The following is a 24,896-nucleotide window of genomic DNA, read 5'->3' as shown; positions in this document are numbered from 1 at the left end:
CCCGCCCCCAGCACCGGCCCGTCCACCCGCGGCGGCTCCACATCTCCGTCGGGCGGGGCTGGGCCGGGCCGGGCCGGGCTGTACCTGGGCCGGCCCCTCCCCTCCTCCGCCGCCGCTACAAAAGCGGCCTCTGGAGCCCTCGCCGCGGAGGTTTGTGCTCGTTGTGCCCGGCGCGGAGCCTCCGCGGCCAGCAGGAGCCGGAGCCTCGCCGGGCCCCCGCGCATGGGGGGCCGCCCCCGGACATGCCCTCCTCGCCGCTCGGCTTCGCTCTCCTGCTGCTGGCGGCCGCGGGAAGGTCGCTCCCGGTGAGGCGGGTGAGTGCCGGCTCCTGCCCCTCGGCGCTGCCCCGGCCCGGCCGGGCGCCCTCCGGGCTCCCGCGGGGGTGCGGTGCCGCCGTGCCCGCGGCTGCGGGAACAGCTCGAAGAGAAGTCAGAAGTTTTAAACCCGTCACTTTTCGGGCGCCCCCGCCACCACTTGCAGCACAAGCGGTGGCCGCCGGGGACGGCGGGGCTGGAGCGCGGGGAATTCTCCGTGCGTGGGTCCCGCGTAGGAGCCGGGCGGCACCGCCGGGGTCTCGGCGGGCGGGCGGGGGCTTAGGGCGAGCGGAGCGGAGGAAGGAAGCGGAGATGCTGCTGCTGCGAGGGTATTGCCCTGGAGGTAATGCTCCCCCCGGCATAAACCCACAGGAAATAACACGCGTGTCTGTAATGGCAAACAAACGTAGTGCCGTGGGAAAACCCGAGCAGGGTCCTGTCGGGGGATTGTAGGGTCGGCTGTGACACAGCATTGAGGGTGGGAAAGCAAAATATAATCCGTGTGAAAAGCCAGAGCAGGCAATTGGGAAAAGGGAAAGGGCCAGGGAAGGGGTGATGGACGGAGAAGGTTGGCTGTGGTTTGGTGAACTGGGGACAGTGAGGCAGGAGAGACTGACGGGGAGGGATGGAGGTTACAGCGTTGGGGTGGCAGCAGGAGCCTATTGCTGTAGGGAGTAAGGCGTTGTGGGCTGCAGAGGTCAAGGAAAGGACAGTGTATCTGATGATGGACCAAATACACTGTCCAGTTTCTTTCCAGTTGCTAAAAGCTTTTGGGGTTACAGATTTCTACAATACAGCACTAAGAGGACCTGTTTAATACCAAACTAGGTAGGTAGACAACCTGTTGGGTTGTCTAACACAGTGGGTTTTCCTGGTGGATTTGTTTTACTTGCTATCTACTTCAGGCCCTTAAAGGTGCAACAGGCACAATTTGCTGTAGGAAAAATTCCAATTAATTGTTAAGATGATCAAACACTGAAACAGGGGCCCTGAGAGGCTGGGGAGCTTCCAGATGTAGAGGTATTTGATATTTGATAGGCTAAATCCCTGAGCTACTTGAACTTCGACCACAGAGCAAACTAATAGGGGAGCTGCCAGCATTAGAGAATCAAAGTGAAGTATATTTTGAGCCAAGGGGCCTTCTTTACCTGGATGAAGAACTGGGAGCAGGTGAGAAGAGAGAGGCTTCCTCAACACTATAACTTCAGTCTTACAGTAAAACAAGTACTTTTATAGCCTTTTCTGACACTAGAGGGTCTTATCTGACAACCTCTCTAGAGCAGTGATTGTGCTTGTTGTGTGCTGAAAAACTGAATGAAGTACTCTGCTCAGTGGTAAGTGTACAAAAGTGTGTGACTGGCTATCTGAATTATTTTCTCAGGTTCAGTTTAGAATAGTGTTAAAGGTGGTATTTAAAGGAAACTGAAAATAGCACTGCACAGTCAATAGCAGGTAGTAAAATCTGTGAAAGACAGGTGTGAGAGAAAGGCAGAATGAAGTGATACAGAGTTGAGGGAAGAAGAATTTTTTTGGTGCTCTGACTGATGTTTTACTGAGACTTTCTCTCCCTTCACCCCCTGAAACAAGTGAGGAAGGGAAGAAGAGAAAGCTGAGAATGTACGTAGAAGGAAGAAGAATTTTAGTCCGGAGTTTTTATCCGGCCGCTTATGTGCCATCATCTTAAATGCAGGGTGATGGGTAATTCCTAGGTCTGGATCTTCCTTACAGCATTGAGGGTAATAAAATGACCAAAAGCTGGTAGCACACGGCTGCATTGCAGAATCTCATTACTGATGACAAGCTTGTGTCCTTTCTCTGTTTGGCCTTGAGCAGTGATGCCCTGCTGCTGAGAGAGCTGACCGGCAGCTGGCCACTGGTTCACTGCCATCCAGCCCTCTCTTGGATTTGGCTTTCAGACCCTGCTTTTCTATGTAGTACTTTTGCTCAAAGGTTTGATAAGATAATCTCAAAGAAGTAGTTTAAATGTCAGTGAAGAACAGGAAAGAGCTGTGCTACAGCTGTGATTTGGGAGATCCCATTCTTCAAACTACCTCTGCTTTTGTTTTTGAGGCTAAATGGAAATATTAGAGGTGGTCTGGGTAGAAGTGGAAACAGATGAATTCAGTGGAAATTTTGCTCTCCTCACCTCTTGTGTCTGAAGTGCTCCGGTAGGGGAATAGAAAAGCACACCGGTAAATACACACACCCACACTCAATGTTTGTATGTTACTGGTGCTCTCAGTTACTATTTTGTTACTGAGACTTATTTAGATACAGCAGCTGGCTGTTCTCCCGATCAACAGCAGGACTTTGTTAGGTTGCAGGTGCTGGGGGCATGTATGGTTAGTTACTGCTCCTTGCTCACCCTTCTGAAGCTTGCTGTGGCTGCTTTCTAGTTCTGCATGCAGCATCTGCTTTTTTCACCATGGGTGTATAGGATTGGATATTTGTCTCCAGGACGGTGACTTTTGAATCCTGATAAGCTTTGAGGAAAAGATGCAGTGTGAGGGGGCGGTTTTAAATGACTTGTTAGTGTGCTGTACTCTGCCCTTGAGGGCATGGAGGTCCCCAAAGTGTTTGCATGCCCCAGCCCAGGCTTGCAGGACCATGCCCATTTTGACTTCTTGTCTTCTGTTACATGCCCTAATGCTGAGAAAACTGGACTATGGTTCCTGACTATCACTGTCCTGTAGATCTGTGTTCTTTAGAAGTCATTGGGGTGGGAAAATGACTGTAGAGCTTGTCTGAGAAACAGAAAGAGAAGTGAACCTATAAACTAGTGACTCCTTGAAGAAGTGAGGATGGTGAGTTGGACTGCATCTTGGTTAGCTGGGTAACCAAGAGATTATTATTACACCAACTGGGTAAAAATCCCTCCACTAGTAGGTTGGCTGGAGGTTCTGAGTTACTCCTTTTCTCCATTTTCTGCTCCCAAAAGTTTCACAGAGCTGTTTTTTGGTCTTTTTTGTTGCTCCCACTCTGAAAATCAAAATATGCTAGACCAGTGTCAGCAGCATGTACTGGCAGAGGTATAGAAAGCAGTGGAGGAAAGGGTGGACAAGGTCTGACACTGGGCCATCTTGCTGTAGTTATTATTCAAGGATACTTGGCTAGCTTCTAGGTAATGGGCTGCTTTCCCAGGAATATGGCCAGGTTCTTAAAAACTTCGTATTTGTAGGCTGTTTAAGTTCATTACTATATTATTATGGTGTAAATTTAAATTAGATGATTGTATTATATAATTCAATGCAAATTAAATTACTATCCCAAGTGGCTGAAACCTTTATGTATTCATAAAATAATGTCGGGGTTTTCTTGTTTGTTTTGTATAGAAAACTCTAATTTTTTGGAAACTTTATGAAGTTACAATGTGTGTGCTCTAAAGCCAGATGGCCTACCATAGGAAATCTGATGATACCAATTAATAAGATACTTGTTACAGTATCCCAAACATAGCTATATTGGAGGAGGGTGTGGAGATGACACATGGCATTTCAGGCTTAAGGAGCCTAGGACAAGGGCATGTAGTGACAGAACAAGGGGAAATGGCTTCAGACTGAAAGAGACTCATTTTAGGTTAGATGGTTGGAAGAAAATCTTTACTGTGAGGGTATTGGGGTGCTGGAACAGGCCCAGAGAAATTGTGGATGCCCCATCCCTGTCAGTGCTCAAGGCCAAGCTGGATGGAGCTTTGAGCAGCATGGTCTAGTAGAAGGTGTCCAGGCCCACGGCAGAGGGGCTGGAACCAGGTGGTCTTTAAAATCTCTTTCAACCCATGGTTCTGTGATCTCCAAGGGCCAAAGGAAAGGACTGTATTTCACACAGCAGAACAGTGACTTGGCCCTTGGCAGTGTTTAAAAGCTCTGATGTCTGTTCCAGGAAAGCTTAAGTTAGTGAAACAGTTCTTAAATCCTTCCCCCTATTTCTGTAGCTGTGACCACACCACCATCACTTCCCCACCCCCCAGCCTAGGAGACAGTCTGGGAGTTTGGACAAAAGTATTTGAGGAAAAGTGTAGACAGATGTTATGGCTGTACGAGCACAAGTAGCTCTCCTTTGTGAGAAGAACTTGTATTCTCAAAGTGAGATGGAAGTGATGGAGCTTTGCAAAACTAAACCTCCTGTACTCTGAAGGCTGTGGCTCTATAGCTGAGGTAAAGTTCAGTGAAACTGGGCCTGATATACAGAATATAAACAGTTGTCTGCCTTCTGTCAGATTTTTAAAGGTATTGTATCATATCCTGTTTCTGTGAGCCTGTGTAAATAGGGCTTTAATTTGCTGCATTGATTGACTGCCAGTCACTTGAGAGGACACACTAGGAGCTGTTATCTCTGAAATCACAGGGCCTTCACTAGTTTTTAACTTGGAAATAGTCCTTTTCAAAACTGATTGTTTCCTTCTGCAGTGCTGTAGGGAAATGAAAGCTGTTACCATCTTCTTTCAGGAGCAGCTTTTGCATTCCTGTGATAAACCAGTGTATGTACTGCCACCAAGGCTGCCTGCTCAAGTTTCCTTGTGCAGTACATCAGTTCTATTAGTTCGTGTCCTAACAAAAGTGAGCTTACGTAATAGCAGGTATGTCTCAGTTTTGAAAAAAAAAATTGTCAGCAAAGTAGATAAGAGACCTTTTATTTAAGCTCTACAATGTTGTTTGCTTGTGAGCCCAAATTAAAACATCAGTCAGGAACTCATTTCATTAAATAAAGCTTCCTAACCTAGCCACTGAAAAAAGACTGAGTTTGTTGCTTGCATCCAGTGCTTCCCATTAGAAGAGGGATAGTAAGCAGTATTTAGGGATCTCTCGCCAAATAGAAGGTAACCCCTTCAAATGTCATAGTTTCATATGCAGCAAATTTGAACTCGTGAAGGGTGAAAAAAAGTTTGGTGGTGCTGGCTGAATACTGTTCTTTGATGCCTCGATTTGCTCAGTGTTGGAAACTGGTCTTTATGAATTTCAACCACGCTGGGCTATGATTGCTGCATTCCAGTATCCCTTGCCTTGGTGTGAACTTGGGGGAGCTTAGGAAATACGTGCCAATCCTCACAGGCAGGAGGAGAAGAAACTCACAAAAAAGTTGCAGCAGCATCATGATCTGTGGTTTGTGAGCATAAACATGAAAAGCACACCGCTTCCACTGCTGAAGGAATGTGGATGAGTCTGCTCTTACTGCCAGGGATACGGACCCATGCAAAAGGAAACTCCTGTGCTTTACTGGGACTTCAGTAAGCCTTAAAGGCAGTGTTCCAGGGATACAGTGTGGTGCAACTTTGTGGAGGGTAACCTGGTTAGATTTCTACCAGTTGCCCTCCCCTTAATCTTTATGGTCTTGTCTTCCCACAGAGACTAACAACTGCCACTGCCTCTGATGCAGGTGAATGAATCGATACAGGTTGCTGAAGTGGGGCCATGATAACATGAACAGCTCTTTCCCAAATGTTTGCATGAAACCTTGTGAGCAGCCCCTGCCCCAAGGTCAAATACGGCTTCTTAATTGTCTCATAAATACTGCAGTTATTGTATAGAGAAAACAGGGGCTTAATTTAATTGAATGAACAATCAAAAATATGGTAACTGTGTAGAGGAAACTGTAGTTTAGACATGTGAAAAAGAATATTTCCTTCAGCTGGTCATTTTACTGACTACTTTTTATTGCTGTTTCACCATAATTGATGGTTAATAGATTGCTGTATTAGTGTAGTCTGGTATTGACTGCTATTTTTCTTGCAATTGATTGAATTCCATTGTTAGTTTGCCTTATCATCTTTTTCCTCAATTGTTTTTTGCTGGCTTTTAGAATTACTGTATTTTTGTCTTGTGCTCATCTGGTCATTGAGCTCATCTGAGTTCACCTGTTCTGTTCTTGCCTTATCCCACTTGTGCACATGCCCTGCCACTCTCCCAGCACCTTCTCTGATAATTTCAAGACAATTTTTGAAACTTGCATTTTATTATTACTACATACTCGTTTTATCCATGTGCTCTCTGCTGTACTGTACAAGAAGTAGGAAAAGGAACCTGCTTTTTTGTTGTGCCTTGGAAGCAGCTAAAGAGTTGGGACCTTTGTAGTTGAATCATATTGCACATGGAAAACTCTGAATCCTTTGAGCACAGCTTAGAAGCTTGTGACTCTTGTGGTGTCCTGCCTTTTTCCACTGCCTTCTGGATCTTTAGAGAACAAGTGAGCATGAGTTAGCTTGTCATCTAAATTTTGTTGTAATTGGGGCATATCTGCTCACATCTTAATGTTGTTCAGGCTCATTTTTCCCTGTCTCTTCTGTAAAACTGCACTGCTTCTCTCCTTCTCCCCCACCTCCCCAGCTGCCCCTTCTCCCCATGAAGCAGTTTCTTTGTTAGATTTAATGAGTTTAGGGCAAATAGCAGGGGGGATGTGGGGTGTGTATATGGACATATCTGCATAGGACAATCTCTGAAGTCTTGCTCTTTTTAAGACTTTCATTTCTGGCTAGGATGCTTTGGTAAGTCCTCTGACATCTGTAGTTCTGGTGCTGCTAAGTCTGAAAGCTGAATCACACTGAAAGGCACACCAAATCAGGTAAACCAAAACACTTGTGTGAGCAGCCTGAGGGAGAGCAGTGCTGTCCTCTAAATCCTTCTCTAAATGGGAAGAATGGTGACCACTGAGAGTTTTGCATTGAGTGTGTCTCTGGTGCAGGGCAGAGGTGTATGGAGCTGTCCTCTTACACCACAGCATGTGTTTTTGGCAGCATGAGTAGGCTGAGACGTGCTGTTGTGTGTGGACAGGCCAAAAGCAGATGAGAAGTTCAGATGCCAGAAGAGCCCTCTCAGCTGCTCTGGCTCTGCCTAGCGTGGGTATTTCTCTGGTGCTTTGAAAGGCAATCCAGCTACCTGTGAGCACAGTTTATGTGCTGAAGCAAGCTGAGGAATGGATATCAAGCTTTACCCTGATGTCTCCCAAGCACTCAAGAGAAGTACAAAAGTCATTCCAATGAAATGGGTGGATTGAACCTTTTAAAACCAGGTTGTTTCATGATCTGTAGTTTTAATCTTCCTTTTCTTCTTAGTTCTGCAAACAGTAAGTTTTTTACATATTATAGGAAACAACTGTTGAATTCTTTCTTTTGGTAATATTCCTACTCCCATTCTGCTCCATAGGTATCAGCACTGCTCATGTTGTGACCAAGATCTCCTCTATATTCATCCTTATGTATTATTTCATTGTGAAAACGGATTTATTTTTTTGCTGAAAGCATATTCCAGTTGTTCAATTGCAGCTCAGCTTCTTTACAACTGAGTTTCAGATGGTTTATTTCTTATGTAACCAGACTGAGTCAAATTTTGCATATGCTAATCTCTTTTAGCAATTCAGTCTTTCTTGACATCTGAAAGCAGCCCTTATAAAATGGCTACAATTGGACTTTATGTCCCCCAGTCCCACCCTATATTGTTATAAAGGACAGATGACAAGTAGGTGACTTCTCAACTGCAGCAACAGGGCCACAGTTCTCTAAGAACCTTATAGAGCACATAAATCAGAGGATTACTTCATTACCTCTGATGGGTGTCAAGACCAGTGACCACCTTCAAAAAAACACAAACAAATCAAAGCAAACTTGAAAATCACTCTACAACATAACTGACCTTCTAAGGGATTCTAAAGCATCTCTTTTTTAACTTGAAGTTTGCTGTAACTATATAAGGCATTAGGATAGTAGGTGAGGGGGCGTGGTATGTCCCTGCAATTGCAAACATCTTATCACCAAGTCTTTAATGTTTTTCAAGATGGCATAGTCAGCTTTCAGTGGAGAGCAGAAAGGACAAATGGTTTGTGCTCAGTTAGGTGGGGAGACTGTTTTTTAACTCACTTCTTACATTTGAGGTCATGTATGCACAAAGCATACCAGAAAACATATGATGTTCATGTTAGGAGGAGCCCTGGTGGATGTGACTTAATATTTTTTGTGCTGCAGTTCATCTCTAAAGCCCCAGCACTGGGGAAGGTTTGGAGACATTAGAATAACTGTCTCTTGACTTCTGTGTAGTATCCTCCTGTGATATTTGTCTCTTTCCTGGCTTTTCATTGAGTAGATGATAAATTCTAGGCACTGTGTGCTGTTTGTATTGTCAATAACCCAGCAGGTGTTTTTGCTCTCTCCTGTAAAGCAGACTGTCTCTGAACTATTGCAGGTAAAGCAATGGCAGAAGACTTTCTCCCTTTGGGTGTTTGCTGCTTCTGCAGGTGCCTGGTAGAAGTTCTGAAGCACCGGCTTAATGTAACTACTAAGGTGTGGTGTGAAAAAGTAGTTCTTGTTACCTTTCAAATCTTTTGGGAAAAACTGACAGGCTTGGTATCTGCAGTCCTCTTCATTTCCTGACATGCACAGGCTCCTGGAAATGCAGTAGCCTCTCCATAGATCTTCTTCAGGATGGAAATTGATAACTTTGTTTCTCCTCTGACATGTCTGGAGTGTTGTACAGAAGCTGCTGAAGAGTTGCTGTAAATTGTTTTGATATGTAGAACGGGCTGGGTGTACAGAAGCATTGAGAAGTATCAGGTGTCTCTTACTTGCTCTAATTGGAGGGGGAAAACCAGGAAAGTCAAAAGGATTGCTTTATAGGTTACAGAATGTTCTATTCAACAGCTACGTTATGACATTATTAATTTACTCATCCCAATGTCATCTTTGTTTTCAGGCTCAGAGTAGCACCTTGAGAGCTGGAATAGGGTGGCAAAGAACCTGCCGTGTTTGCAAAGTCCAGAAACATGTTGCTTTTATGGCTGGCTGTGATTTCTCTACAGACTGATCATTGTGCTGAAGAGGTCTGTACATAGAAATCCACATTTTGTGCCTTTCAGAGGGAGTGGGAACATAAGCGTCAGTGCTTGAATTTTTCACTCTGCTTCAGTATGTGAAATTAAATGTCAAGCATGAAGTGTGAGGGAAGCACCAATATCTAGGAGGGTTACAGCCTGTCTCCTATGCCCCAAAATCATCAGAGGCGATACTGCTGTTGTGCAAGGAGCTCGACCCTGTAAAGCACTTACACTTCTTCCTAAGTCACCTCTAAAAGGATATTGGTAGAACTGTGGATGGGTTACAAATAAGATATACAGCTATGAATCACTAGATCAGTGATAATCACTTAGGTCAGTCTCCATCTTCCTCCTTCAGTCCAATTTCTCCCAAACAAAATTGTTCTACTGTACCAAGTGTGTTATCCAGCATGAATTAAGCTTTTAGGTTTTATCCCTTGGGATGGGAAAATTAAAGGTGTAGTATTTAGTTGAAATTATTTGAAATAGCAGTTGGTCTTTTCTTGTCAAATGCTGTGATGCTCTCTAATATACTGCCCTTTTCATAACCATTTCTTAATTAAGACAGATTCATCAAGTACCATTTGAAATGCATCACTCTAAGAATAACAAAAAGATCCCATTCCTTTTAAACTCAGTGACACTGCAGGCAGAGTACACTCTGGAGCAAATAAAAAAAGAGAAGACAGGATGCTATTATGTGTTGTTTACAGTGACACTGTTATAAATTGCACAGCAAATAAATTAAGATGTGTTTGCAGTGGACTTCTTTCAAAAAGCCCTAAATCCTTAATATGTAATGACCTCTCTAAATGAAATACACGGCATCACAGATGGCATGGATAGCTTTCAGTTATAAAGGTAGTCAGAAACATCCTGTTCAAACAGTATTTCAGAAAGTGAAATTCCAACACATTTATTGTTGTGATAGATGTGTTTTGAACCTAGATGTTGGCAATCCTATTTATTAGCTGAATTGAGTAAAAGTTGACACAGGAAACTTTAAAAACCTGCAGTCAGTTGCACTCAGGTTTGCTCCCTATGGACTTCCAAGGGGCAGCAATTTTATCTTTTAATTAACTACAATTAGAGGAGAAACTTGTACTAGAGGAAAACTGTAGAATAATAATTCTATAACTATTCAGTATGCTCTGTATTTGTTCATTGCTCTGTGGGGATTAAGACACCTGGTGGTAATAAATGTGGCTATTAGAGCTTTATAAAACTGATTTTATTACTAATAAGATGTAATGATAAAGGAATGTTAGCTTAATAGTTTGAACTCTTAACTTAATGGCCCTGCAACAGTAGAGATGGTTTTAAATTGCAGGAAACAAAGCTGGAGTTGGAAACTTCATTTCTTGATTTCTTACTTGTTTTGATACCTAAATGACATTGGAACCACAGAATGACTGAGGTTGGAAGGAGGTTCAACCTCCTTGCTCAAGCAGGGCAGCTTAGTTATTTATTTGTGTAAGGTAACGTCAATGCCAACGGGTCATTGAGCTGTCAGAGCTCTGTATTTCCTGATCTGTTTTCCTACTTGTTGCTTATACTAAATGATTGGTGGGTCATCCTATAATGGTTGAATGAAGCTTTTGTCTTGTTCCTTGCTCCTGCCTTCTTTTGCACTCTGCAACAATTCATCCATCTTAATTAGCTATAAACTGAATTTACTGTGGTATTTCACCAATCTGGGCTTTTTTTTTTTTTTTTTTGAGGTGAAAGCTCTAATAAGTCTCTGTCCAGTAGACTTAAAATCAGCTTGGATTGTACTCAAATAGACCTTTACAAGATCACATCAACAATTAGACATTGGGTAAGGAGATAGGCAGATGAGTACATGAATTCATCTATTCCCCTATGTATTAATTATAGAGGAAGCTCTTATACTAGTAGATTGTTTAATGTTCTGTCAAAGAAGCCTTGTTTTAGTGCAGCTTTGACTTCTGCTTGGTTTTTGCAAAAGGGTGTCACAGACTTTGCAAATGTGAGCAGCGGTCTCATCTTTGGACCTTGGATGACAGAAAGGGGTTTTGGAGTGGGGTTTTTTAGTTTATTTTGTCTTGAGGGCTGTGTGTGGTGTATTTAGGGAAACCGTTTGAAAACCCAGTCAGAATAAAATGTTTTTCAACAGAAGATTAATTTCTGTGTCAGGATGGGTGGGGGAAGTATGTGCTTCCAGCTGCAGGAAGTAGTTGGGGTCCCCTTTGGGGATGATAGGACTCAAACCTCTTTACATGAGGAGAGGAGAATGTGGGGAGCAAGCTGTCCATCTTGCTGCTGTAGTAGTCATGGTTATACTGAGCAATCAAGGGAGAGGTGCCATCCAAGACACTGGCTATTGGTGACAAGGAATCTGCCTGACTGTAACTTGGGGCTCACTCATAAGTTGTGGTTTTTTGTTTTGTTTTTTTTTGGCTGATATGGTGTTTGTGCTTTCAAATAAAGGCTTTCTTCCAGAACTAGAGAATGGAATAGTCAAGTGAGAAAAGAAGCAGAGGTATCTCAAGATTTGTGTTAAATGTCTTTGTAGTCCCTTATCAAGTCTGGTGGAACATCTTGTAGCTGATGATGAGAAATGTCCAGGTTTGGGCCTTGGGAAAGTGGTTCGTTTTTTCTTTAACTATCTTGCATGGAAAGATTAACCATTTCAGACTTTTATCTTGCTCTCTTCATTTAGGGAGGTTGAGTCAGGTGAGTAACATTCCTGTAGTTTTACATATTAATTATTGAACAGGGAAATGGATTACAGTGTTGCCTTACATTTTGCATAGGACGTAGGAGCTGTTGTCACTCTTGCTATTAGAAGTGTGTGTGTGTGTGTGTGTGTGTGTGTGGAGATAATCCATTTGGTAAGATGACCCCTTCCAAATACCTGTTGTGGGGAAGAAGTAGTGGTGCTTTCTAGTGCCTGCACTTAATTCACCAGGTCTGTGTGTTTGAATATTAATATGATGGGTGCCTTTGAATTATCTGTAATAGCTACAGAAAGCAGTAGAGGACAAATTACTTTTTTATATTGAGTTGAGGTTGGAGGACTGTGTTTGTCTGAAAATGTTCTCAGTTCCTGTATGATTGATTACTGGTGGAGAAGGGGTTACAGCTGCACAGAAGAGATCTTCATCAATGAGACTATTTGTAGTATTAAACACGACACTCTTCAGAGCCAGACACTTAATAACAAACCAAGCTGTCAGTCGGTGCTACATATGCTACTGTGGGAGCTTGAAGGCTGTAATATTGGGAGAACAAAGCTAATGTAAACATCATTTATAGTTCACGAGGTTAACCTCCTCCTTGCTCAAGCTTTCAATGATTAGTTTCTTTCATGTGTATCTTTTGCATTGCCTGCTGCATGTGGAGTTCTGAGGTTCAGCAGCTTAGTTCACAACTTGCTTTAAGCTTTGCTGTGTTGTGTCTTTTCCTCTGTTGTCTTTGAAAATACTCTTTAGTTTTTCTTTCACAGAAGGACTTATAGTTCTCTTTAATCGTGACTTTGCCATTATGGCTGAGCTGCTTAGCATAATGCTTAACTAAAGCCTTAAAGAAAATTCACCTTTTTGAGTAATTCATTAATATGCCTGTACTGTATGGGGAAGGAGAGAGAGAGCTTTCAACTGACAGATCAAGGAGAAACTAAATTTCCAGTTAGTGTGCTGGAAAGAACTTGGATAAAAATACTGAATTCCAAATACTTTCTCTAATCCCCAAACTACATATAATATGGTGATCTTTATGTTGATGATACTTTATGGCCTCTGGAGTTTTTTGGTTTGTTTTTAATTTATAGCTCTTCTTATTCTTTCCTCTTTCTTCTTTTTGGTCATGCTGGAAATATTTGGAGCAAAACCAAATTGTGGAAAAAACAGATTTGTTACATTGTCCAAAGTATCTGTATCCTGCTCAATGGACAGCTGGGATCCGCACAGAAGAAAAGTGTTATGTGAAAGACAGCATGGGCAGCAGACCATGTCACTGGGAAATTTGAAGATAATTTCATAGCAAATTTTGTAGCAAGCTTGGAGCCCTGTCAAGTATGGGATGACAGGCAGCCGACATGGAAATATTCAACTTTCACTCCCATTGAGATCTAAATGCTTCGTGCTTATTTTGCAATGCTTATCTTTTATTTAGTTTTATGATCCAAATTGGAAAATAAACTATTTGAACAGTTGGGAATGGAGAGTGTCGGCCTACTTTGGTCTTGACTAAATCCTTTTCTCTTGAGCTGCCTTTTCCTTCTCATCTGTCTTTTCTTCCACCCTGGCGCCTTCTTAAGTTTTTGACCATTTCTGGTCCAAGGAATCTGACAAGAGAAATGTTCTGTGGGTTAGTGTCCTTTCCATTAAAAGTTCTGGTAGAAACAAAGCAGACAAGCTGGCCTGTCTGCTGTGTGTTTGTCTGCTTGCCCAAGCTGCTCATCTAGTGGGCCCCTCTAGGGAGCGTGTCCCAGCTCTGGCCAATGTTGTCTTCCTGTCCTCCATGTAGTGAGTTACTGCCTTTTTTGGCTGTGTTGTTTCCTCCCTTGAATTCCATGAAATGGATACTTCTGAACAACTTCAGTTAAGATGGAGACTTTTGGAAAGTTCCTGCCACCCCCCCAACTTTTTTATATAGTGATTATCCTGCAGAGATTCTGGGATTGCCTGGAGCCTCACTATATTGTAGCAATGAGCATTTGTTTATTTTGTTTTTGAAAAGCCAGTAAAAATGTCCTTTTGTCTATTCCCCCCCCCCCCTTTTTTTTTACACTCAATATATCTGAATGACCTATCATTTTGGAGACAGGAATTGTAAAGGATTTAACCTCACTGTTGCTCATGTCAATAATTGGAGACTGTTGTATAAAGGATGTTGCAGGAGGTTTTCATGCACAAGGACTTGCTGCATCTGAATAAATTCCGGTTGCCAAAAAGGAGGAGGATGCATCTTAGTGACCTGAACAGAAGCTGCTTCCTGCAGGTGGTTAGAACACAAGTGTTTCTATGTTTCTGCCATTTCCAGCCTGGTTTTGGAGCTGACCTTTCCTTTCTTTTCTACTTGATACTTTTAATTCTACCTGGGTAATAAGTGTTTTTACTTATATAGTGATGTTTGAGCAGAAGTTTCACATACTGAGGCTTTTTAACCTATTTTAAATCTAAGTGTTTCAGTGAACTTTCTGCTGTCATAATCTACAATGCTAAAGCAAAAGAAGTGCCTGAGCTGAAAAAGGGACTATTGTCTGCAGTACAGCAGTGTGCTACTTTGGTAGCTGCAAGAGATGTATTTTTTTGGGCAAGGTGTTCAGGCATGAAAGCTTTTACCAATCTCTAAAAGCAGATGTGATCTACAGCCCTGATACTGCAGCACTCCCATCTACAGATTTTGACTTGTTTACCCGATTAAGTCCTTCAAACTGGAAAAGTAGAAAAAAAAATGTAAGGTGCCATCTGCAGCTGCGAAGCTGAAAGAGTAAAAATTGTGTGAAAGGAAAAGATTATCATATAAAAAGCACAAGTATTTTTAACTTTGAGGAGATAGTGGTGCTGATAGTGTCCCCATTACCTCCAGCTCTGCAGATGTCTTCTCAGAAGTCAAACCATTCTGGTAAGAAATGGAAATGGTGGCTAAAATAACTCCAGCAGTTGATTATAAGGAAAAGGTAAGGAAGCTGATGGCAACAAGTACAAACCAATAGTTTCCAAAATGCAAATGAAGATAAAACTGTCTAACAAGTCTGCATAATCTGAGGCTAAAGGACAACTGGCTCCTTTATCAGCTTAGTGGCAGTGGATTGGAGGAGCCTGGACTCTGCTGGCTCTGCAGTGTTGTGGTACATAGTGGTAGCAGTCTATGAAAAATTCAATTTATATTTGCTTTCACTACTAACTCTTGACTGTTTAATCTGAGATGCATCCACATGTTTTGTGAAGACTGAAAAGTTATCTAACCTCATAAACATTAACCAACCTGTTATATTGGGAAAATTGAGTCAGATAGAATTTTTTATTACTTCAGGTCCATCATTTTAATTAAAACTGTTGTGGCATACTTCATGTTTTGTAAGGTAGTTACTTTAAAACAAAGTCATTTGTATGGTTAATTTAACTCAGACCAGAAATAAGTGAAGAATTTGATACTGCAGGTGATAAACCATGGTAGCAGCTAGCCTAAGAGTGCAGTGAATTCTTGGTCTCTTGGAGTGTTCAAGTCAAGCTTAGATCTGTTTCTGAAGGGCATTTTCTGATCAAGCTGGCATGTGTGAGATGGATGCAGCAGTTGGTGGGAGGCTCTAGAAGGTGCTGTGTGGGAAATTGATGAGTTCATCACATGAGTCCTTTGGCCTCAGGGTCACTGTGGTTTTCAAAAGGTGAAAAATCATGAGCTGTATGGTAGGGAGTGTAGATGAGGAACATTTAGGGGCTATTTCTCCAGTTGTGTAAGTCCTCAAGTCTTTGCTTCTTTTGAATAACACATTTGACTCCTAGCTTAGCATTTTGGTAGTGGTAATTCATTTTATGCGCTATATAGGATTTTACTTACTACTCACTTCTAAGATGGTGGATAATTAAGTTTGTTCTTGTGTCTCACTGGGAGCTGTGCTGCGTTGTGTTGCTGTGAAGCAGAAACATTAGCCTGTCAAATATTTTTCCTGTTTAATTTTGCCTCTGAGAGTAAGGCTGTTTGGCTTGCAGTGCTGATGGTATGAGTGCATCATAAGGCCTAAGGAGACAAGGGGAGGGAGGCCTGGGGGAGAAAATCACCACCTTTCTTTTGGCACAGAGAAACCACTGCTTTCAACAGTGGTGCTGGTTTATGCTGCTTTAAATGCTGATAGTTATGCTATTAGATGACCCAGTACTTCAAAAGTACATTTTAAAGGTGGACCGAGATGAAAACATAAGTCTTGCAGAGCAGGTTCACTCAGAATGAAAACTTCTCCTCTGAAAATATATGTCAAGCCAAGCTTCTGCTATTTGAATTTCTAAGTTTTTTCTCTAGCATCTTCTCTGTGAATGTATTCTGTTCCTACAAGTGCTGTTTGATTTAAGGTTAGTGTCAGATGGGGAAACATGTAGCTGTGAAACTACTAACATGGAATGAGTTTAATTCCTTTAAGTGACCTATCCATTTTCAGCTTTATTACTGCATGGTCACTGCTTCCCTTAGTGCTGTTAAAATTGGAGCTGGATGGAGGGGAAGCTTTGTGCACAACTTCACCTTCCTCAAAGTGAGTAATTTGGAGACTTGACTGGAGGGGTGGCTCTCTTCCGTGTTTCCATTTGTCCAGCTTACTTGAAGCTCTCTGCATGTTTTTCTTTGCTTGCCTTACCAAGCTGCTTCTCCCTGGGATTTATCCTGTCTCTTGCTTTCTAAAAACCAGTGTGCTTACTGCTTTAACAGCAATCTTCCTCTACTGCTCACTTTCCCCTTCATTTTGAAGGTGTCCCCAAGGAAAAGTGGCAAGAAATGGAAGTCCCGTCAGCTTTAACATCAACACAATTGCAGTTCACTTCTGTAGCTTAAACCTCAGTCCTCTTTAGCTGCATGTACCTTGGGGAGAGAGAGTAAGGGAAGGAAAGAAGGAATGAGGTGGAGGCAGGCTGTGCAGAGTTATGACTGTCTTTCAAGCTGGCTGCTGCCCACAGCAGACCTGCTGGACTGAAGGCTGTGCTGTCTGACTGGAATAAGGAAGTAAGATGCAGCCCCAGAGCTCGTGAGGATTGTGCACAAAGAGAATACACTGATTTCCCATGTATTGAGAAAATGGTCTCATGAGATCCCAACTGATGAAAATCAAAGTGTGCTAGAAGTGGCCTGAAGATGGGGTAGGGATAAACTTTTGAAAAAATAGAAGTTAGGTCTTGCCTCCAAGTTCCTCTCTTCTGCTACTGTCTGGGGACAGAGTCATTGTAGCTTGTGGGATTGTCTTGCAGAACTAATGCATGGATCCTTTGCTACTGATTCAGCTGTAGCCAGAGATTCTGGCACTGACTGCACAAGAATATTAGTATTTGAGTATTTGGTATGCATGGCTAATGCAGCAGATTGAAGGAATAACTTGAGCTCAGGAATAGGGTGGTTCATAAGTTGCTTTGCAGTCCTAGAGTTAGGAAAGTCTGTGATTCAGCTTGACCTGTCTGTACTTCTGTAGTCAGCTCCCTGGCTCAGAGGGATTGCAGGAAAGAGAAGTAAATCTCTTCTGGATGAATTTGTCAAGTACTTTTACTTTTTTAGGATTTGGAAAGCAAACAGATGACGTCTGGAGAATGAGCTTTGCTGGCGGAGCTTCTCCTGTATGCTCTGCTCTCAAATGTGTCCTAACTGTGGGTGGAAGCACTGGCCATTTGTAAAGGTGCTACACATAACTGCCTTGGCAGGGACCAGCCATACAGCAGATAATTTGGACGGTGAACCTTGAGCCACTGTGACAATGAGCTGCTGAGGGAGTTAATTTGCATTTGTTAAAACCGAAATAAACTGCTGCCCTCAGATAGGACTGGTAAAAGCAATACAGATTTGATTGCATTCTACTCTGGCAATCTCTACATGATGGTAAATGCAGAACCCATGAAATTGTAAACTGAAGTTTTTTGGGTTTGTGTGTGCTGTTGTTTTTCAAATAGCTTTGTGGTGATTGTTTTTCTATTGAGTAATTTTTTTAACTGGAGAACTCTGTTTACAAATAAAAACGTGTGGATGGGAATGCTTTCAGTGAGAAAAAGATTTGTGAGGATTAGTGTGTATGATTTATTTGGTTGTTTATGTGGTTTTTTTTTCCTCTTGTTGAGCTGATTGAGATGACAAATTGGTGGCCAGGCTTACAGTGTTATAGGATTTGTGATCTTGGAAAAACCAGCTACACTTTGCACCACAGCTCTTTGAGAAGGGTGACTATTTAATGGGCATTTGAAAAGTTGCGGGAGCTTAACTCTGTTGGGATGTTTTGGTATGGAAAGTGGAAAGATTTAGAGTTTTTCCTTCCTGGTGAAAATACAGATTATTTACAATGAAGTGATGTTCATATGTTTTTCTGTGGTAGCTTTTTTTAACTTGGAAAGTCAAATGTTGCAATTCCATGGCTCTGTGGAACTGCCAGCTCAGTCTGTCCCTCTGGTCAGCCAGCACTGGGACTGTCCCATTGCTGGCTGGTACAGAGAAACCAATCAGTTATAAGCATAAGATCAAGATCCTTTTAAGTGCACTTGGTTCAGTATGTCCTAAAGAACCAGCTTAACTAATTGCGTTGTAAACCTCAGCAAGAGGAGCCAGAAGTCCAGATTTGACAGATGTTCTTTACTTTTTTTTTGCTTTAGCAGCTTAGAGATGAGTCAGTTGCCCAAATGTAGGCATCTAGAGCTGCTCAAAATTTTTACAGCATTCAAGACCCTGAGTGAGACTAATTGATGTGATGTAGGATATAGGGGAATCCTGTACCTCTGTGTAGGTGTGGCAGGAGACAACATGAGGGACAGATCTAGTTAAAGGGAACTATAGGTACCTATGATCAGGCATCTGAATTCCATCCTAAACCTCCTTGGCTGTTTCCAGCTGCATCTATCTCTCATTTTTCCTCTATTCCATTTGATTGTGATGTCCTTCAGGGATCTGTATTGGGACCAGTAATTTAAATATCTTTATTAGTGGATGTAGTGGGATTGAGTGCACCCTTGGCAGTTTACAGGTGGCACTGAGCGGAGTGGAACAGTTGATTCACTGGAGGGAAGGGATCCCATGCAGAGGGACCTTGACAGGCTTGAGAAGTGGGCCCATGTTCAACAAGGCCAAGTGTGAGGTCCTGCACCTGATCAAGAAAATCATCAGTATCCATACAGGCTTGGTAAAAGTGGATTAAGAGCAGTCTTGCAGATAAGGACTTGAGGGTGCTGGTGAATGAGAGGCTGGACATGAGCTGTGCACTCAGAGCCCAGAAACCCGGTTCTATCCTGGGCTGCCTCCAAAGCTGTGTGGCAGCAAGGCGAGGGAAGGGGTTTTCTCCCTGCTATTCTTGTGAGATCCCACCTGGAGTGCTGCATCTAGCTCTGGAGTCCCCAAAAAATGAAAGAAATAGACCTGTTAGACCAGGTCTTCCAGACCTGTTAGGGTCTTTTTTCTGTGGAAGTGAGGCTTCTACAAAGAAAGGCTGAGAACACTCAGTTCAGCCCAGAGGAGAGAAGGTTCTGAGAAGAACTTATATTGGCCTTTCAATATTTAAATGGGGCTTATAAGAAAGGTGGAGAGAGACTTTTTACCAGGGCTTGTAGTGTCATAGGATAAGGTTTTAAACTAAAGGAGAGTAGAATGATTATAGATAGAAAGAAGAAATTCCTTCGTATGAGAGTTAGTATGGTGAACCACTGGAACAGGTTGCTCAGAGAAGTGGTGTGTGTGTCCCATCCCTGGAAGTGTTCAAGGCCAAGTTAGATTGAGCTCTGAGCAGCCTGATCTCTGTGAAAGGTGGCCCTGACCACAGCAGGAATATTAGAACTGGATGATCTTTAAATGTCTTTCAACCCAAATCATTCTATGATTCTGTGCTACTAATCAATGAAATGCTGAGTTGCACTTCCAGCAGCCTAGGCTGAATTTTGTTTCTAAATCTGTGAGTGTATGTATGAAGTTCTGCTCTCATTTTCAGCTTTATAGCTTCTGCTCCTCCTGTAGTGGTCTTCAACTCTGCCTTTGTTCATTTCTTGATGTTTCTAGAGCTGTATCTTGTGTATCTTTCTAAAAATACATGCTAAACTGTTATGTTTTGCTTGGTCTGTTGTACAACTGCATTAATAAAAGTCCTCTGCTAAAGAGCACTTCAGAAAGCACATGTCTAGATTTGTAATGCACAGTAAAATCTTGTATGATAATGTAATTCTCATGAGTGTTGTATGCTGTCTCCCACTAAAATTGTTGGATTGCTTTCTTCTCTCCAAGACTTTGTGAGTTATAGTTGCTTTTGAATTTTGCATTTTTCTTCTGTCCCTCTGCATAGTTGCTCAGTAATTTTCTTCTGGCATTTTTGAGTGGCTCATGTAATACATCCTTGACAGGAACACTTACCAGAACAGTTGAAAGACATTGTAATGAAAATAATGTTTTCTGGTAACAGCTGCTGCCAATCTGAATGTGTCCCTGCCTCAACAGTGAGCATATGGATTCATGGGTCCTACAGTCACCCAAGACAAAAATCTTTCCAGCTTTGGGAAGTTCTTCATGGGACAAAAGAACTCTGCAGGTAACTGTTCTTGTCCCAGGTCTGTCCATCGCTGAAGGCACAAACAATAGAAACTTGAACCCTATAAACACAGGTTGGCACCACATTTTCAGACTATCTTACTTGACCTACGAGAGTTTGATTTTGTTTCTTTATTTCTCTAGAAGGTGATGCTAAATTTTGTAGCATGCTGAAATATTAGGCTTTACTTTATTCCCTTTATTTTGAAACTGTATACTATGCAAGTTGATTTAGGTCTTTACAAGTTTGCTTTGACATCTGTGTCTCTGAATGCCAAATACTTTTTCTTGATCCAGAAAATTACAGGGCCAAGAGATATTTTTCTCATTGAGATGCCCCTTGTCAAAACAAAATTTTCAGGGTTGGGAAAACTGGTTCTTTTCAAAGTGCAAGTGAAAGATCCCAGGACAGACTTGGAGTGTTTGGTCCTGGAATGGAAACCCTTGTGGCCAGGGCTGAACTCTTCTGCCTGCTCAGACAGTTCATGTATTTGGAATAATGGGTGGAACAATCAGTCAGCTGAACTGGGCACTCCCTGTGCAGAAGTACCAAGAAATAGGAGCATGCCTCAAATCAGTTTTGGTTTTGTTCTTTAAAATGGCTTATCTGATATTCTGTGCAGAAGCATTCTGCATTTCTAGACCTTTAGGAGATGCCTGTGCTTATTCTTTATTTCTTAATCTAGTAAGAACAGGTCTTAAGAATAGAGGGGGTGGGAGATGGGAATGGGATGGTAGTGGTAAGTGCTGTTACAGGCTGCTGTAGGATTGAGCCCAGCCAAACCTTCCTTACTTCCTTTGCTGTGCAGGTATATAAAAGAGAAAAGAAAAAGGCAGGAAGGCCAGGATGAGGGACTGTGTGGTGCAGTGGTCTTTTTCAGCTGAGAGAAAGAGAGGAAGGCTGAGATTCAGTCACTGGTTTAAAACAAACAAAAAGAACAACAGCAACAAACACCTCTAAAAGAAAAAGAAATCTGGTCTAAGCAGATCTGAAGAGGCAGTCAGAGGAATGTCTTTTCTGTGTGTTGATCGTATGTGTCTAATGAGTGCTTCCTCCTGCAGCTGTGAGTTCAAAAGCTTGATGTCATGGAACTAGAAGTCAGTGACAGAACAGAGGGCTTTCCATGCTTGGACAGATGGTGAAACACTGTTCTCAAGATTTCCCTTTATCAATGTCCTGAGACTTTTTGTTTTTCTTCGAGGACTTAAAAGTACTAAGCTGCTGCAGCCTAAGGGCAAGAACAGCTGGCAGGTGTCACCAGGGAGTTTCTCCCTGAATTCAGTAGCTCCATTTGAGGGAACTCATTTTTTGCTTTTCACTAGCAAGGAGGATGCTGAAAGATGCCTTTTCCTGACGCTCTTGAGCTTCTGAAATAATTGGTTCATTAGTAACTAAGGGACAGAAGCATTTACAGGAAAAGCTCCTAGAAGCTGGCTTCCCTCTGAAAGATAATTTGTTTTGATCCTGTTTGTTTTTTCTGAAGGGTGAGGCATTTGTACAGAGTGATCCAACCACTGATGAAATATCTTGTAAAATATGAGCTGGGAAGCATAATTAATATTATATCATCTGATCAGTCAAGCAGCCCTACAGAAAGGACTGAGAGTAATGACTTTATCTCAGAGGGTCACTTGGTGTTGCATAATGTCAAATGACTACATTAAACTTGATACTGGGCAGTGTAATGTGGGAAGAGAATGTGATAAATACAGAAATCTAGGGAATGTCAGTCCTGAAGTATGATCTAATTGATGATCTCTTTGAAAGGGTACCTTTAATGATACTTCTTTTGAATTATCTAAAGTAGAGACATAATTTTTTGATGTACTTTCTTCTTCTTTGGCATAGTTTCAGTTCTTAAAGGAGAGTAACTGGACTGTGAGATGTTGCACATAATGGATTTAGATTAACTTATTATGCAGAAGCTGAACTAAGTAGTTACAAAATTGGGTTGAATATCATCTCTTCGGGAGAGTGAGGGTCGAGTAATAGAACCTTCTCCCACACTTCCAGAATGTCTTTGGGTCTTCAAGAAGCATTGTACTTGGAGGACTGATCCTCAACAGGATTGTTTTATCATGGGGTGAACAGTGAGGACTCTGTTAATACCAAGTTCAGTACAGTACATTTCAGCAAAGCTTTGGATACTGTCTCTCATGGGATCCTTCTGGACAAAATGTCCAGCACACAACTGTATAAACACATCATGCAGTGGGTGAGCAACTGGTTCATGGGTCAGGCACAAGGGTTACAGGGAATTAATGGGCTGGTATCTGACTGGGCCCTGGCACCAGGAACCCTAGCAGGGTTCTGCAGGGATCCTTGGCCTTGGATCCTTGTTCTTCAGCATCTTCAAAAACACTTGGATGCAGGACTGGAAGGGACACTAAGCAAGTTTGCAAACAGTGCAAAACTGAGAGGAGCTGCTGACTCACTTGGAGTCAGAGAGTCCCTGCAGAGAGACCTCAACAAATCAGAGGGCTGGGCAATCACCAACCATGTGTAGTTCAACAAGGGAAAGTGCCGGATTCTGCACGTGGAATGGGGAAACCCTGGATGTAGGGACAGACTGGGGAATGAGATGCTGGAAAGCAGTGGCACAGAAAGGAACCTGAGGCTCCTGGTTGATAGCAAGCTGAAGGTGAGTCAGCAGTGCCCTGGCAGCCAGGAGGGCCAAGCATGTCCTGGGAGCATCAGGCACAGCACTGCTGGCCAGGCAAGGGAGGGGAGTGTCCCACTCTGCTCTGGTGTATTGATGCAAACCTATAGCTCATGTCACCCAAGTGATGATTTGTTAAGGTCTGTATTATACCAGAAAAAATGTTACAAGTCAGAATAAGCATAGGGCTTTTGTAATGTGTAGTCTTCACCTATCTTGGACTTAGTTGCTGTTCTGATCCTGAGCAGAATAACCTTGAAATAACATCTTCCTTTGGGCTTTCCAAAAAAGGGCCGTGAAGTTTAAAAGTAACTCGCCAGTGCCCTTCTGAGCTAAAAGACAGTAAATATACTCTAAATCCTCCTCTCATGAGGTAGATATCCCAGCATTAATATCCAAGGGAAGAATACCAAGGCTGTGCCAAATTGTTGTTCAGTGCCAGGTTCCTTATCGTTTGCTTTTGAAGATTAAGATTAGCAATTTGGAGGTTCCAGTGATTGTAATGTTACGTGTGAGCCTTCAGCAGGAAGGTTAAGTCTTGCTTGTTATCCAGAAATATTAAAAACATAAAAATGTTGTAGTGTAAGTGGTCCTGTTTGAACACAGATGAGCAAAGACAAAAGAAATATAAATGTAAGGAGGAATTTCTCATTGTGCTGCATGTGAGACCATTTATGTGGTGGTGGGAGAAGAGAGAAGATAATCCTAGGGGTCACCAGTTGCCCCTGAAGTTCTGAGAACTCTCCTTTCCACTTTAATTCCATTTCATGGCACATTTTGTCTGGAGGCTTTCTACTGTGTATGCTCAGATTTCACTGTTATTAGAATATTGCTTTCGTGGCATTGATCACCTTGGATCTGTGTGGATGCTGTTTTTTGTTTCAGCAGTTTCAGTTTCAAAGATGTTGAAAAATGATTAAAGTGCTTACTTTTACAGTAGGGCCTGTGAAGACAAATGATGGCTATAGAGGGGCCTTTCCTATGATGGTGATAAGGATTTTTAAAGAATTCTGACTTCAGGCTGTTAAATGTGCTAATTTGGAGTGTGCTCACTAGAGATTAATTGCACTTAATTGTATACATACACTGAGAGGCTCCCAGTCTCTGTCCTCTTGACTGTTCTAATTTTTCTTCCTTTGGTTCATGTTCCTTAGGCTGCACCATCACTCTCCTCCTTAATGGCTTTCATCCATTCATGCCTTTTAGTTTCTCCACCTTAACCAGTCAGCTGTGTTTGCATCTTCTCCTCTGCTATCCTTCTGTGATATATTTTCACCACAGCAAAACTACTGCTGTTTTTCCACCCATGGTTAAATATAACAGGAAAACACAACCCCGAGTAAACCCACAACAACGTGCTTTCAGCAATGAAAACAGTTCTGAGTTTAACCAAGCTGTGCATCTTCCATTTGCTCCAAATTTTAGGTACTTGGCCATGTGTTCTTTCATTTAGTGCTTTGTTGCAGAAGGCTTTAACTTCTCAAGAAAATACAGTATCTCATATTTCCATAACTACTCACACAGTAAATCTGTGGCACTGTGTAACTTGTGATTCTTGTTATTGTGGGCCATAAGCTCTGAGAAATAGAAAATAGCATATATTAAAATCAAGCTGAAGTCAATTTGTCAGATAACAGACCGCAGTGTTTAGCTGCATTGCAGTGAACTCTTGCACAGAGAGAACAAATTATGTAGTCTTAGAATTTATATTTGATTGTCTTATTACAACAAATTATAGATAATAGAAACTGTCTACCAAATAAGTGATCTCCACAGAAAAGCATGTCTAAATATTTCACTTTTATAGTTTGCTAGTCTCCTTCTTAGAGTTGTCCTCTCACACCAGTATATGTAGAATGCTTTTATTTTTTCATTAAATGATGGAATAGAGGCTTGCTTGTAAGCTGTAGTT

The 24,896-nt window shown here is 42.2% G+C and overlaps 1 protein-coding gene across 1 annotated transcript in view; it reads left to right on the top strand.

Annotated features, from left to right (window-relative positions):
• The first annotated feature begins 134 nt into the window (after positions 1-134).
• The window catches only part of GLP1R (glucagon like peptide 1 receptor), an 83,713-nt gene continuing 58,951 nt past the window's right edge, over positions 135-24,896 (top strand). The window contains exon 1 of the mRNA XM_059841379.1: positions 135-314. Coding sequence (XP_059697362.1) covers positions 243-314 — 72 coding nt within the window. The 5' untranslated portion in view covers positions 135-242. The remainder of the gene's footprint in view (positions 315-24,896) is intronic.

The sequence above is a fragment of the Haemorhous mexicanus genome, chromosome 3 (genome assembly GCF_027477595.1).
Source record: "Haemorhous mexicanus isolate bHaeMex1 chromosome 3, bHaeMex1.pri, whole genome shotgun sequence".
Classification (NCBI taxonomy): Eukaryota; Metazoa; Chordata; class Aves; order Passeriformes; family Fringillidae; genus Haemorhous; species Haemorhous mexicanus.
Note: the sequence above shows the minus strand (reverse complement) of the source record. Positions and strands in the feature narration are given on the sequence as shown.